This window comes from Cherax quadricarinatus, chromosome 67 (genome assembly GCF_038502225.1).
Source record: "Cherax quadricarinatus isolate ZL_2023a chromosome 67, ASM3850222v1, whole genome shotgun sequence".
NCBI lineage: Eukaryota > Metazoa > Arthropoda > Malacostraca > Decapoda > Parastacidae > Cherax > Cherax quadricarinatus.
Window position 1 is genome coordinate 23422239 of NC_091358.1, and position 15076 is coordinate 23437314.

At 42.4% G+C, this 15076-nt stretch overlaps 1 protein-coding gene across 1 annotated transcript in view; it reads right to left on the reverse strand.

Moving 5' to 3' along the window:
* Window positions 1-699: 699 nt before the first annotated feature.
* LOC128699586 (glutarate-semialdehyde dehydrogenase-like) overlaps window positions 700-15076 on the reverse strand; it is a gene marked incomplete at its 5' end in the record, with an annotated part of 55014 nt that continues 40637 nt past the window's right edge. Inside the window, 2 exon segments of the mRNA XM_053792310.2 lie at window positions 700-3525; window positions 4055-4142. Coding sequence (XP_053648285.2) covers window positions 3346-3525; window positions 4055-4142 — 268 coding nt within the window.

The following is a 15076-nucleotide window of genomic DNA, read 5'->3' on the forward strand; positions in this document are numbered from 1 at the left end:
GGATGGTGGTGGTGGTACGGTACCTACGCTATGAAGGATGGTGGTGGTGGTATGGTACCTACGCTATGAAGGATGGTGGTGGTGGTACGGTACCTACGCTATGAAGGATGGTGGTGGTGGTACAGTACCTACCCTATGAAGGATGGTGGTGGTGGTACAGTACCTACACTATGAAGGATGGTGGTGGTGGTACAGTACCTACACTATGAAGGATGGTGGTGGTGGTACAATACCTACACTATGAAGGATGGTGGTGGTGGTACAGTACCTACCCTATGAAGGATGGTGGTGGTGGTACAGTACCTACACTATGAAGGATGGTGGTGGTGGTACAGTACCTACACTATGAAGGATGGTGGTGGTGGTACAATACCTACGCTATGAAGGATGGTGGTGGTGGTACGGTACCTACGCTATGAAGGATGGTGGTGGTGGTACAGTACCTACCCTATGAAGGATGGTGGTGGTGGTACAGTACCTACACTATGAAGGATGGTGGTGGTGGCAGCAGTGGTACAATACCTACACTATGAAGGATGGTGGTGGTGGTACAATACCTACCCTATGAAGGATGGTGGTGGTGGTACAGTACCTACACTATGAAGGATGGTGGTGGTGGTACAATACCTACACTATGAAGGATGGTGGTGGTGGTATGGTACCTACGCTATGAAGGATGGTGGTGGTGGTATGGTACCTACGCTATGAAGGATGGTGGTGGTGGTACGGTACCTACGCTATGAAGGATGGTGGTGGTGGTACGGTACCTACGCTATGAAGGATGGTGGTGGTGGTACGGTACCTACGCTATGAAGGATGGTGGTGGTGGTACGGTACCTACGCTATGAAGGATGGTGGTGGTGGTACGGTACCTACGCTATGAAGGATGGTGGTGGTGCCAGTGGTACAATACCTACACTATGGTGGTGGTGGTGGTACAGTACCTACACTATGAAGGATGGTGGTGGTGGTACGGTACCTACGCTATGAAGGATGGTGGTGGTGGTACGGTACCTACGCTATGAAGGATGGTGGTGGTGCCAGTGGTACAATACCTACACTATGGTGGTGGTGGTGGTACGGTACCTACGCTATGAAGGATGGTGGTGGTGCCAGTGGTACAATACCTACACTATGGTGGTGGTGGTGGTACAGTACCTACGCTATGAAGGATGGTGGTGGTGCCAGTGGTACAATACCTACACTATGGTGGTGGTGGTGGTACAGTACCTACGCTATGAAGGATGGTGGTGGTGCCAGTGGTACAATACCTACACTATGGTGGTGGTGGTGGTACAGTACCTACGCTATGAAGGATGGTGGTGGTGCCAGTGGTACAATACCTACACTATGGTGGTGGTGGTGGTACAGTACCTACGCTATGAAGGATGGTGGTGGTGCCAGTGGTACAATACCTACACTATGGTGGTGGTGGTGGTACAGTACCTACGCTATGAAGGATGGTGGTGGTGCCAGTGGTACAATACCTACACTATGGTGGTGGTGGTGGTACAGTACCTACGCTATGAAGGATGGTGGTGGTGCCAGTGGTACAATACCTACACTATGGTGGTGGTGGTGGTACAGTACCTACGCTATGAAGGATGGTTGCAGATGTTACAGTTCAACATATAATTTAAACTGTGATAAATCACATCTGGCAGAGAGCATGCATAGTTCCTTTGTATAGAGGCAAAGGGGACAAAAGAGAGTGCAAAAATTATAGGGGGATAAGTCTGTTGAGTATACCTGGTAAAGTGTATGGTAGAGTTGTTATTGAAAGAATTATGAGTAAGACGGAGAATAGGATAGCAGATGAACAAGGAGGCTTTTAGGAAAGGTAGAGTGTGTGTGGACCAGGTGTTTACAGTGAAACATATAAGTGAACAGTATGTAGATAAGGCTAAAGAGGTTTTTGTGGCATTTTTGGATTTGAAAAAGGCGTATGACAGGGTGGATAGGGGGGCAATGTGGCAGATGTTGCAGGTGTATGGTATAGGAGGTAGGTTACTGAAAGCAGTGAAGAGTTTTTACGAGGATAGTGAAGCTCAGGTTAGAATATGTAGGAAAGAGGGAGATTATTTCCCAGTAAAATTAGGCCTTAGACAGGATGTGTGATGTCACTGTGGTTGTTCAATATATTTATGGATGGGGTTGTAAGAGAAGTGAATGCGAGAGTCTTGGCAAGAGGTGTGGAGTTAAAAGATAAAGAATCAAACACAAAGTGGGAGTTGTCACAGTTGCTTTTTGCTGATGACACTGTGCTCTTGGGAGATTCTGAAGAGAAGTTGCAGAGGTTGGTGGATGAATTTAGTAGGGTATGCAAAAGAAAATTAAAAGTGAATATAGGAAATAATAAGGTTATGAGGATAACAAAAAGATTAGGTGATGAAAGATTGGATATCAGATTGGAGGGAGAGAGCATGGAGGAGGTGAATGTATTCAAATATTTGGGAGAGGACGTGTCAGCAGATGGGTCTATGAAAGATGAGGTGAATCATAGAATTGATGAGGGGAAAAGGGTGAGTGGTGCACTTAGGGGTCTGTGGAGACAAAGCACTTTGTCCTTGGAAGCAAAGAGGGAAATGTATGAGAGTATAGTTTTACCAACACACTTACATGGGTGTGAAGCATGGGTGATGAATGTTGCAGCAAGGAGAAGGCTGGAGGCAGTGGAGATGTCATGTCTGAGGGCAATGTGTGGTGCGAATATAATGCAGACAATTTGTAGTTTGGAAGTTAGGAGGAGGTGCGGGATTATCATAACTGTCATCCAGAGAGATGAGGAAGGATTGTTGAGGTGGTTCGGACATGTAGAGAGAATGGAACAAGACAGAATGACTTCGAGAGTGTATAAATCTGTAGTGGAAGGAAGGCGGGGTAGGGGTCGGCCTAGGAAAGGTTGGAGGGAGGGGGTAAAGGTTTTGTGTGCGAGGGGCTTGGACTTACAGCAAGCATGTGTGAGCGTATTTGATAGGAGTGAATGGATACAAATGGTTTTTAATACTTGAAGTGCTAATGGAGTGTGAGCAAAGTGACATTTTGAAGGGATTCAGAGAAACCGGCAGGCCTGACTTGAGTCTTGGAGATGGGAAGTACAGTGTCTGCACTCTGAAGGAGGGGTGTTAATGTTGCAGTTTTATAAACTGTAGTGTTAAGCACCCCTCTGGCAAGACAGTGATGGAGTGAATGATGATGAAAGTTTTTCTTTTTCAGGCCACCATGCTTTGGTGGGAATTGGCTGATGTGTTAATAAAAAAAAAAAAATATCACATCAGTATGAGTGATGGTCAATGTGTCTCTTCTTTTAGCTCACTATCTTAATGCATCACAATTCCTTTTACCTTAGTTAATACCGCCTAAACAGATATATTTAATGTAAGTGTAGTCATCAATACCATGCCTGGAACCCTCTCTTCCAATGCCAGACTTCTTGATGCCCCCAAATGCTCCTTCAGCAGCAGATACCAGACCCTCGTTGATGCCCACAATGCCACACTCCAGTCTCCGAGCCACTCGCCACACCTGACCACATTAAGCATATTATGTTAGCATATATATCAGCATCACAGTCTTCATACAACAATCATCAGTATTAGATTTTAGTTAAAAAATACTTTATTATTATTATTGTTTTAATAGTATTATTATTACTTATAAACGAGTTGTTGATGGGTAAATCTGGAGGTCTGGGTCAGCAGACCAATAGCTATAGTGGTAGACCATCAGGTCTTGGTCAGCTGACCAAAAGCTACCTACAGTAGTTGACCATCAGGTCTTAGTCAGCTGACCAAAAGCTGCAGTACTGGGCCACCAGATGGCCAAGGTAAGGTTTGTTCCCAGACAAACCTTACCTAACCTTAACATTAGCCTTAATATTTAGCTAACTAATACTCCAAGTGGAGGTGGCACCTTCCTGGTGATGCTTGGCTCTCAGCACCATCAACTGGCACAACCCTCCTCTTCCCTGGATCAAAACACTCCCATTAACCCTAAGCACTGATAAACAACTTTAAGTATTCTAGTTTCCAAACTCCAGAGAGCGGTGACTGACCTGAGAGACATCCTGACTGTAGAAGTAACTGGCAAGGCCACACTCAGAGGCATTAGCAATTGCAACGGCCTCGTCCTCACTCTGGAACCTGAAATATATTTCACTGCCATTAATTAGTGTATACGATTTCTATAACACTGGCTTTCTTAAAGCAAGGAAGAGTGAGCCATAAACAGAAGAACACATTGACCACCATCCATTCAATTGCTGTCTTGGCAGAAATGTGTTATCACAGGCAGATGACACTCTGACCTGTAATGTCCTCACCCATCCTTCAGAGTGCACACACACTGTACTTCCAGTTTGTTCTACACAAAATGTTATTCTACAAGAAACTCATTCCTACACTCATGATTTGTACACACTAATGTACACTAGCTTTCGGTACACAGCAACACAACAAGTGCCAGTGTGTGCTGGTTACAGACACTATCTTAGAGAGGAAACAAAGTCTTACATTCCCCATGAACGTTAACCCTTTGACTGTTTCAGCCGTATAGATACGTCTTACGAGCCAGTGTTTCAGACATACATGTACATGTATATATATACTCAATAATTCTAGCGGCTTCAAATCAAGCAGGAGAAAGTTGGTAGCCCCATATGTGAGAGAATGGGTCTGTGTGGTCAGTGTGCACTGCATAAAAAATCCTGCAGCACGCAGTGCATAATGAGAAAAAAAAAACTCCGACTGTGTTTTTGGATTAAAACGCCGAATTTGAGGTGTATTTTCATATAGTATTTATGGTTGTATTCTTGTTTTCTTCATCTCATTTGATAGAATGAAAAACACATTACAGAAATAATGATGATTTTGATCAGTTTCATGATGAAAACAACCTTGAAATTGAGCTCAAATAATGGAAATGTTCAATTTTCACCAATGTTCAAGAGTAAGCAAATCACACCACACGTCCAATACGCGTCAACTGGGGAGTCTAATATTCTTTCACTAGTGCACTGATATTATTTATACCATTTTTACAATAATGCAGTAATCTGCATAACAGTAAATCTTCTATTTTTTTTTGTGAATAAAAAATCAAAATACAAAGCAAGAGTAATATAAGAGAGGCATTGAGACATGACTAATGAACAGCGGATATGTTATTTTAGTGCCGAGAATGTCTGCATTGTTTATTCTGGACCCTATTTTGAAATTGGCATCTTTTTTAATTTGTATGAAATTGGCCAAATTGCCAATTTCTGACCACTTTATTGGGTAGTTGAAATCGGTAAATGGGTGGTTTCTTGTACTCAATTGATAGAAAAAAATGGAGTTCTAAAGAAATAGCTACGAATTTGGTCAACTGGAATAATGGAATTGGCCAAAAATAGAGCTCAAAGTTGGCAAAATTGCCGAAGCATATATATCGCTGAGATCGCTAACTTCGGGGGAGCGTAATTCTGTAAGTTTTCAATCAAATTTCTTACTTTTGGTGTCATTAGCATTGGGAAAAGATTCTCTATCATTTCATAAGAAAAAATAATTTTTTTTCCCAAAAATTTTGCGACAGAATGACAGTTTCAGAAATAGGCTTGTGACAGTCAAAGGGTTAAACTTAATAGAAAAACACTATCAAAGGAAACAAGATGGAACAGTGGAGAATGATGTGAGCCACAAGACATGGAAGCATATAGAAAGACATATTTACTGAGCTAAGTACAGCAGTCATGTGTTATGTCTTGGTTAAGTACAACAGTCATGTGTTATGTCTGAGTTAAGTATAGCAGTTATGTGCTATAAGAGAAGAGACATCAAACACCATGCTAAAACACAAGCAGCAGAGATATATCTGGTATGGCTGGACAAGGATGTGGAATAGAAAGAGGCAGCCACAGGCACACAGTCGTCTCACCTTCCACCAACACAGTCCCAGGAGAACCCTCACCAGGTACATAATCATCAGCCTCAACAGTGGCAGAACCTATGGAGAAATCAGCTGCTGAAACACAAGAGGTGCAGCAAATAGGAGACCACCCTCCCACTGTCACATAAGAACATAAGAAAGAAGGAACACTGCAACAAGCCTACTGACCCATGCGGAGCAGGTCCATGTCCCCCCCCCCGGATTAGACCAATGACCCACCCCCCGGATTATCCCAATGACCCACCCAGTCTGGTCATCCCCACTCAAGGATGGAGCACTGCACCAGACCCAGAAGCACAAGCTAGTAAGGTCCAACTCACACCCACCCACACCCACTCATGTATTTATCTAACCTATTTTTAAAACTACACAACATTTTAGCCTCAATAACTGTACTTCGAAGTTTGTTCCACTCATCCACAACTCTATTACCAAACCAGTGCTTTCCTATATCCTTCCTGAATCTGAATTTTTCCAACTTGAAACCATTGCTGCGAGTCCTGACTTGGCTGGAAATTTTCAGCACGCTATTTACATCCCCTTTATTTATTCCTGTTTTCCATTTATACACCTCGATCATATCCCCCCTAATTCTACACCTTTCGAGAGAGTGCAGATTCAGGGCCTTCAGTCTATCCTCATAGGGAAGATTTCTGATACATGGGATCATCTTTGTCATCCTCCTCTGTACGTTTTCCAGAGCATTTGTATCCATTCTGTAATACGGTGACCAGAACTGAGCAGCATAGTCTAAATGAGGCCTAACCAAGGATATATAGAGTTGAAGAACAACCTGAGGACTTCTATTATTTATACTTCCACTTCTCCGACCATTGTGTCAATCTATTCAAATCATCCTGGAGTGCTCTAATATCCTCATTAGAATGAATTGGACAGCCTATTTTGGTGTCATCAACAAATTTGCTTATGTTGCTATTTATTCCCTCATCTATGTCGTTTATGTAAATTGTGAACAACAACGGGCCCAACACCAGAGGGAACATACCACTGACAACTTCCTGAAAGATTCCAAATGAAATTACTGCCACAAAAGGGGACATCAAGGAGACCAATGTTATAACCAACAGGAACTTGACATACAGGATCATCAGTTTTCTAGAGATTTATTCTAGGAACAAACCAGCAGGGTCTCAGAACTGGTGAACACACACATCACCCACTTAGCTACTGGTATCTCGGCTCAGCAGGTAGTCTGTGCCTTCTACAAGACCACAGAAATACATCCCAGCAACCACCCCAATGTCCTACCTGTTTAAGGACAAACACTTCACACACCCACCAACGCAAGCTGAACAACAATCATGAGGAGCCAGTGAATCAGTATCCTGTTGGCCAACATCAGAGGATTCATTATCAGTGTTGGAGAGCTCACGCACAGTATCGCCAACACTCACCATCCTGACATGATCATGTTGTTGACACATTTTGGATGACAGGACTCTGGCAATTTTTGCTAGAATAGCTGGCTACACCTCATAGATGACAAGAGACAGATAAGGATGAAGAGGGGGTGTTGCTATATGTTTTTCTAAAAGTCTACATGCATGTCCAACTCAATGAAGGTGCCATTCCTAGTCACCAGGAAATGATGTTCTAAACACTGCATAAACACTACTCCCTCTGTACTAGCATGTACAATGTACAGACCTCACTGGCAACAAGCAGACCCCATCACCTTCCTGATGGAAAATGTGGACTCCTTTCTGCTTCAATATTATAACTGTTGGTGACCTCAACCAATATCTTATATACAGGGATTTTGATGAACTCCTTGCAGTGTTTAACATGAAAAAAATTGACTGACTTCCCAACTCACATCTCTGGCTCCTCCCTTGACCCAGTAGTGAGTAATCTATCTGAAGGACCAGTCACTACCTTGACCCAGTAGTGAGTAATCTATCTGAAGGACCAGTCACTACCTTGACCCAGTAGTGAGTTATCTATCTGAAGGACCAGTCACCACCTTGAACCAGTAGTGAGTTATCTATCTGAAGAACCAGTCACCACCTTGACCCAGTAGTGAGTTATCTATCTGAAGGACCAGTCACCACCTTGACCCAGTAGTGAGTGATCTATCTAAAGGACCAGTCATGACCTTGACCCAGTAGTGAGTTATCTATCTGAAGGACCAGTCACCACCTTGACCCAGTAGTGAGTGATCTATCTAAAGGACCAGTCATGACCTTGACCCAGTAGTGAGTGATCTATCTGAAGGACCAGTCACCACCTTGACCCAGTAGTGAGTGATCTATCTAAAGGACCAGTCACCACCCTGACCCAGTAGTGAGTGATCTATCTGAAGGACCAGTCATCACCTTCACCTAGTAGTGAATTATCTATCTGAAGGACCAGTCACAACCTTGACCCAGAGGTGAGTTATCTATATGAAGGACCAGTCACCACCTTGACCCAGGAGTGAGTTATCTATATGAAGGTATAGTCACTTGCCAACCCCTTGACTATGTTGGATCATTTGACCACAAGGCTGTCTTCACCACACTGAAAATTCCAACAGAAGAATCTACACTCACAACCTGGCTGTGAGAAAGAGGAAACTGGTTGGCCCTCTGCTTGGATCTTGTCACCTCTGTTTGGAATGCTCTTCAAGATGTTGATAACCAAGTGAATGCCTTTACTGAACATCTAACACAAATACATTCCTGACAAGCAGCATGTGATGAAGCCTTCTACCTTGATTTTCTTTTGTTGTCGTCAAGAGGCTGCTACTGCTATGTACAAGGCTTGGATAAGGTATAAGAGGCATCCCACTATCTATAACAGAAACCTGCACAGGCAAGCCAGTTGGCAAACGTAACAAGTCCAAAATTGGTCCATCTCTAGATGGTAGGCCGAGACAAAAATATAACTGACCTCAGATAGAGTGGTCTCCAAAACCTGAAAGTCCTTGGTCAAGGATCAACAAGGTTATTGAAGTTATTTCATCCTTAAATCGAGAGCATGGGACAGTCTCTACTAGCAGTCAGGAGAAAGCTGACCAATTTGCTGAAAACTGCTGCCAAAATGCAAGTTCCTGATCCAGCAAGGACACCTCCTTTATTAGCTGCAATTACTGTCAAAATTATCAGTGGTGACAATAAGGCAGGATGTAGCTTATCTTTGTACACTGCAGTCAGAGGTCACGTATGGTCACTGTCCTAAGCTGTCTGGGAATTAGCGTGGGGTGTTACAAAGACCATGGCTTGCTGTAGTGTCTTGGAATCTTAGGTTAAAAAGTTGAAGAAGGAGGTTCTACATCTTCAGGAAGAAAACAGAAGGCAGAAGCTTCGCCTAAATGGTTTGGGAGTGAGTGAGAGATGGTTGGTGCTAATAAGGAGGAAAAGGATACCAGAAGTGAGTTAGAGAGTTTAAGTGGCAATTGGTTCACAATTCAAAAAGAAGGAAGATAAGGAAGGCTAATAGAGAAGATGTGAAGGTAGGAAATCAATTCTCTGTTCTCCAGGACGAGTGTACTTCAGTGGTTAGTGAGGTTAAAGGTACCACTGACTCCCCTGCTAATCAGGGTAAGAATATTCTAATTGTGGGAGAGACTCAGGTAACAGAGACAGGAAGGTCAGAGGGTGTGCCTCCCAGGAGCTGGTGTTGGTGACATAGTCAGCAGGTTGGATAATATACACAAATAACCCGCACATAAGAGAGAGAAAAGCTTACGACGACGTTTCGGTCCGACTTGGACCATTTACAAAGTCACACTAACCAGAAGTGGAGCAGGATGGCTATATATAGGCAGGAAGAGGTGGTGGTGGTAGTAGTAGTAGTACAAGAATGGTATATAATACCGACAAGATGAAATTAATATGGATAATATGTCAGGTGATGGGAACAGATCCATTATTTGTCTTAGTGCTGGTGGTAATGACATCGGGAAGGGCAGGAGACAGGAGATGCTGGATAAGTACAAGTCAGTCATAAAAGTAGTCAGGTCTAAAGGAGGGATCCCAGTCATATGTAGCATCTTGCCTAGAAGGGAAGTGGGCAATGAATGGATGTCTAGGGCAACTGGTATAAACTGCTGGCTAGACAGGTACTGCAAGGAACTTGCAATCCCATTCATTGATAACTGGGACAAATTCTATGACAAACATGATATGTATGCAAGTGATGGGGTTCATCTCTCTAGGGCTGGAGTGGTTGCATTAGCCAATTCAATTGAGGGGTCACTGATGACTTGTCTAAGAATTTAAACTGATAGATTATAGAGGTATAGGTGTTTGTGGGAAACAATCAGGCTGCAGTACTATGTTGAAAACAGCAGATATTACCAGGATACCCCAGGGATGTTTAAAGGACAATATTCAAAATAAAGTTGCTAGTAAAGGCAAATCAATTGCTCAACAAACAAAGAGAGATAGTAGAGGACAACGAGTGACTAGCTTCCTTAAGGTTTACGATACAAATAGTGGGAGTCTAAGAAATAAGATAGATGAGCTAAGATTACTTGCAAGTGCAGGTGATATAGATATTATTGCTATAACAGAGACCTAGTTCAACTTGAAAGATAGAGAAATGCCTTTTGAATGCAACATATAGGGTTATAAATTATTCCATACTTATAGGGTCAACAGGAAGGGTGGTGGAGTGGTGATGTATATCAGAGATAATTTCAATTGTTGTGTTAGACAAGATATAAAATTAGAAACATCGGACACAATCTGTTTGGTTAGTTTCTCAAAAGTTGTGAAAAATTATTTTGGGTGTGATTTATAGCCCCGCAAACCTTGATAGGGAGTGCGGTAGGCTGCTATGGGACAAAATTCATAAGGCGTCTAAATATCAAAATGTTGTGTTAATGGGAGATTTTAACTTTAGACAAATTGATTGGAACAATGTGACAGGAAATCTTGAGTCTAGTGACTTTCTTGATACAGTTCAGGATTGCTTTTTAAAACAGTTTGTGACAGGCCCAACTAGAGGAAACAACCTGCTTGACTTCATTCTTGCCAACAAAGAATCACTAGTTAATAATCTTGAGGTTAATGATGAGCTTGGGGAAAGGGGTCATAAATCACTTAGATTCAATATATCATGCAATTACCCAGATAACTGCAATCAAGTCTCTGTCCCAGATTTCCACTTTGCCGACTTCATGGGACTGAGAAATTACCTGGGTGGGCTAAATCAGAATGACATGACTATGGGTCAGGTAGGTGGTATTGGTTGCCAATATGACATGTCTCAAAGCATAGCGCTAGCTGCCCAGACAACTTTTGTTCCGAGTAGGGAAATTTTATCTAACGAAAATGATCCCAAATGGATCAACAATAGATAACAACATCTCATTGATCAAAAGAGAGGCATATATAGGCATATCAAAAGAGGGGATGGGCAGTTAAGTAATCAATATACGTATTCAATTAAAGAGATATAAAAAAAAAGGAATAGGAAAAGCAAAAAGGGATTATGAAGCTAAAGTCGCAAGGGATTCGAAGACTAATTCAAAAGGGTTCTTTTAGGTATACAGAAGTAAGATTAGGAACAGGATAGGCCCACTTAAGAGTAACTCAGGTCAGATCACTGACAGTGTTAAGGAAATGTGTGAACTTTTCAATACCTACTTCCTCTCAGTTTTTACTCAGGAAGATACTAGTGAAATTCCAGAAATATTAAATCATGTGGAACAGGACGATAATAAACTATGCACTATTGGGGTAGCTAGTGACATGGTCCTCAGACAGAGAGAGAAATTAAAACCTAACAAATTCCCAGGCCCTGACGAACTGTTCGCGAGGGATTTAAAGGAATGTAAAGAGGAACTTAGCATACCTTTGGCTAATTTGTTCAATATATCACTACACACTGGCATAGTGCCAGACAAGTGGAAAATGGCAAATGTAATACGTATTTACAAGGCAGGTGACAGGTCCTTAGCTTCGAACTATAGACCAATAAGCCTTACCTCCATAGTTGGCTACAAATTGCTTCAGCAATTTGTAGCCATCTTGAAAGGAATAAGTTGATTAATGAATCTCAGCATGGTTTTACAAAGGAGCAATCCTATCTTACAAATTTACCAACTTTCTTCACTAAGGTATTTGAGGAGGTAGATCATGGTACTGAATATATTGTGTATATGGACTTCAGTAAGGCTTTCGACAGAGTTCCACATCACAGGCTATTGAGAAAACTTAAGGAACACGAAATAGGAGGAGAAATTTTTTCCTTGGTAGAGGCATGGTTGACAAATAGTCAGCAGTGTGTTTGCATAAATGGGGAGAAATCAGAATGGGGGCACATCACAAGCGGTGTTCCACAGGGGTCAGTGTTGGGCCCCTTGTTGTTTACAATTCACATAAACAACAGAGGTGAGGGAATAAATAGTGACGTAAGCAAATTTGCTAATGACACCAAAACAGGCCATTCAATTCATTCTAATGAGGACATTAGAACACTCCAGGATGATTTGAATAAACAGATGCAGTGGTCAGAGAAGTGGGAGATGAAGTTTAATATAGACAAATGCAAAGTTCTAAATGTTGGACAGGAAAATAACCATGCCACATTTAAACTATGAAGATCTTAATATTACGGATTGTGAAGAGGATTTACGAGTTCTGGTTAGCAGTGCATAAGTGTTCACAATAAAGCTAACAGAATCCTTGGCTTCACATCAAGAAGTACAAATAATAGAAGTCTTCAGGGTGTTCTTCAACTATATATATCTTTGGTTAGTCCTAATTTAGATTATGCTGCACAGCTTTGGTCACCGTATTACAGAATGGATATAAATGCACTGGAAAACATACAAAAGAGGATGACAAAGTTGATCCCATGTATCAGAAATCTTCCCTATGAAGATAGACTGAGGCCCTGAATCTGTACTCTCTAGAAAGGCATAGAATTAAAGGGGTATATGACTGAGGTGTATAAATGGAAAACAGGAATTAATAAAGGGGGATGTAAATAGCAGGACTCACAGCAATGGTTTTAAGTTGGAAAAATTCAGATTCAGGAAGGATATAGGAAAGCACTGGTTTGTTAATAGAGTTGTGGATGAGTGGAACAAACTCCTGAGTACTGTCAAAGAAGCCATGATGTATAGTTTTAAAAATAGGTTGGATAAATACATGAGTGGGTGTGGGTGGGTGTGAGTTGGACCCGACTAGCTTGTGCTACTAGGTCAGATGCTGTGCTCTTCCCTTAAGTGAATGTGACTGACCTGACTAGGTTAAGGCATTGGTTTAAGCCGGTGGGAGAACTGGGCCTGCCTTGCATGGGCCAGTAGGCCTGCTGCACTGTGGTCTCAGATAATGTGAACCAAAGATTGCTGAGTAGATGTGCAGACCAGCTAACATCACCTCTATCTCACATCTATCAGCATCTATCTAGCAGTGTAAATGACATTCTCTGTGGAAAGAGGCAAATGTAGTTAAACCCTGTTCACAAAAAGAACAAAGTGGAAATCAGCAACTACAGACCAGTGTCACTCTTGTTAATCTTCAGACAATTTCATGGCAGAAGACAAAAGAGTTTCTTGGTGACCATCAATATGGCTTCAGAAAAGGTCACTGCTAATTTGTTAAACATCTCCACTATGTGGCACCAATCACTGGACAAACCTAAGATCAGTTGTGTAGTAGCACTGTATATTGCTGGTGCTTCTACACCAGCAATGTCCAGTGACTCTTGGCACAGCTGCTAGCACTGGGAGTCTCTCACTCTACACTGTGTCTCCTCAGTGATTACCTTCAAGGTCGATCTCTAAGCATAGTTCTCAATGAGATTGAGTCAACAATACACACTATTGGTGCAAGTGTTCCACAGGAAAATTTGCTTGAGCCATTGTCATGGAATGTCTACTGCAGTGACCTTCAACTCATTCCAGAATCCCATGCAAATGCAGACACCTGTACTCTGACATTTACTTATCCAAGAGAGAATGCAAGCTGCTGTAAGTTGCATCAATCACCAGCTTACAGCTTTATCTGCCTAGGAAAAAACGATGGCGGGTCACATTTACTCCTGAGAAAACACAAATGATGAGGGTCTCTAGGCACCATGATGGTAATGCTTTAGCAATAATACGAAAGAATGGGAGAGCGTTGGTACCTGGGGATGAAGCTGATATCCTCGGGGTAAAATTTGACTCCAGACTGACCATGAAGAACAATGTTGTAAATCTTGCAAACAAATTGGCCAGGAAGCTTACACCACTTTGCTGTAACTCGCATCTGCTCAACAGTAGAGGTTGCAAGATTCTGTACGAGGCATGGATACGCTCACAACTTGAGTATGCTCCACCTTCTTGGACTGCCTGCCCTTCGTCTCATTTGCGACTTCTTGACAGAAAAGAGAATAGAGCAAGACAACTCACCTCTCATCCGGACCCAGTCTGTACAGATCTGTCATTTCAACAGAACCTTCAATACCCAAAGAATGTAGGTGGCCATACTGTTATGTACAAGGCCATTGTTGTTAAGGTAGCACACATCTACCTTGTGGAAAACAGCTATTACACCACAAGACAGGCAGCCAACTGCAATTACACTGGTGTACCTTTGTTATGGTACCATACTTTGTGGAGAGAGAGAAGACAGCTTCTACACCACAAGATGGACAGTGAGAAGACAGCTACTTCACCACAAAATGTACAGTAAGAAGACAGCTACTACACCACAAGACAGACAGCCAACAACTCTGGCTGTATCCTCAAGAACAACACATCATTTGAGATTATGTATTCCCAGGATGACTCAAGAAGGAGTTTGAAGGCAGGATTGACATTATAATTGACTGTTCTGTATATGTAGTATACACAGCAGTATGAGTGAATTTTATGTATATTAAACAGGTTAATGTCTTTGAAGAGTGGTGAAGTGTGTTGTCTGGCAGCAGACTGAAGACTGGTGCAGTGATGTCTGGCAGTAGACTGAAGACTGGAACAGTGTTGTCTGGAAGTAGAATGAAGACTGGTACAGTGTTGTCTGGCAGTAGACTGGTAGTGTTGTCTGGCAGAAGACTGGTCCAGTGTTCTATGGCAGTAGACTGGTACAGTGTTGTCTGGGAGTAGACTGGTACAGTGTTGTCTGGCAGTAGACTGGTACAGTGTTGCCTGGCAGTAGACTGGTACAGTGTTGTCTCGCAGTAGACTGGTACAGTGTTGTCTGGCAGTAGA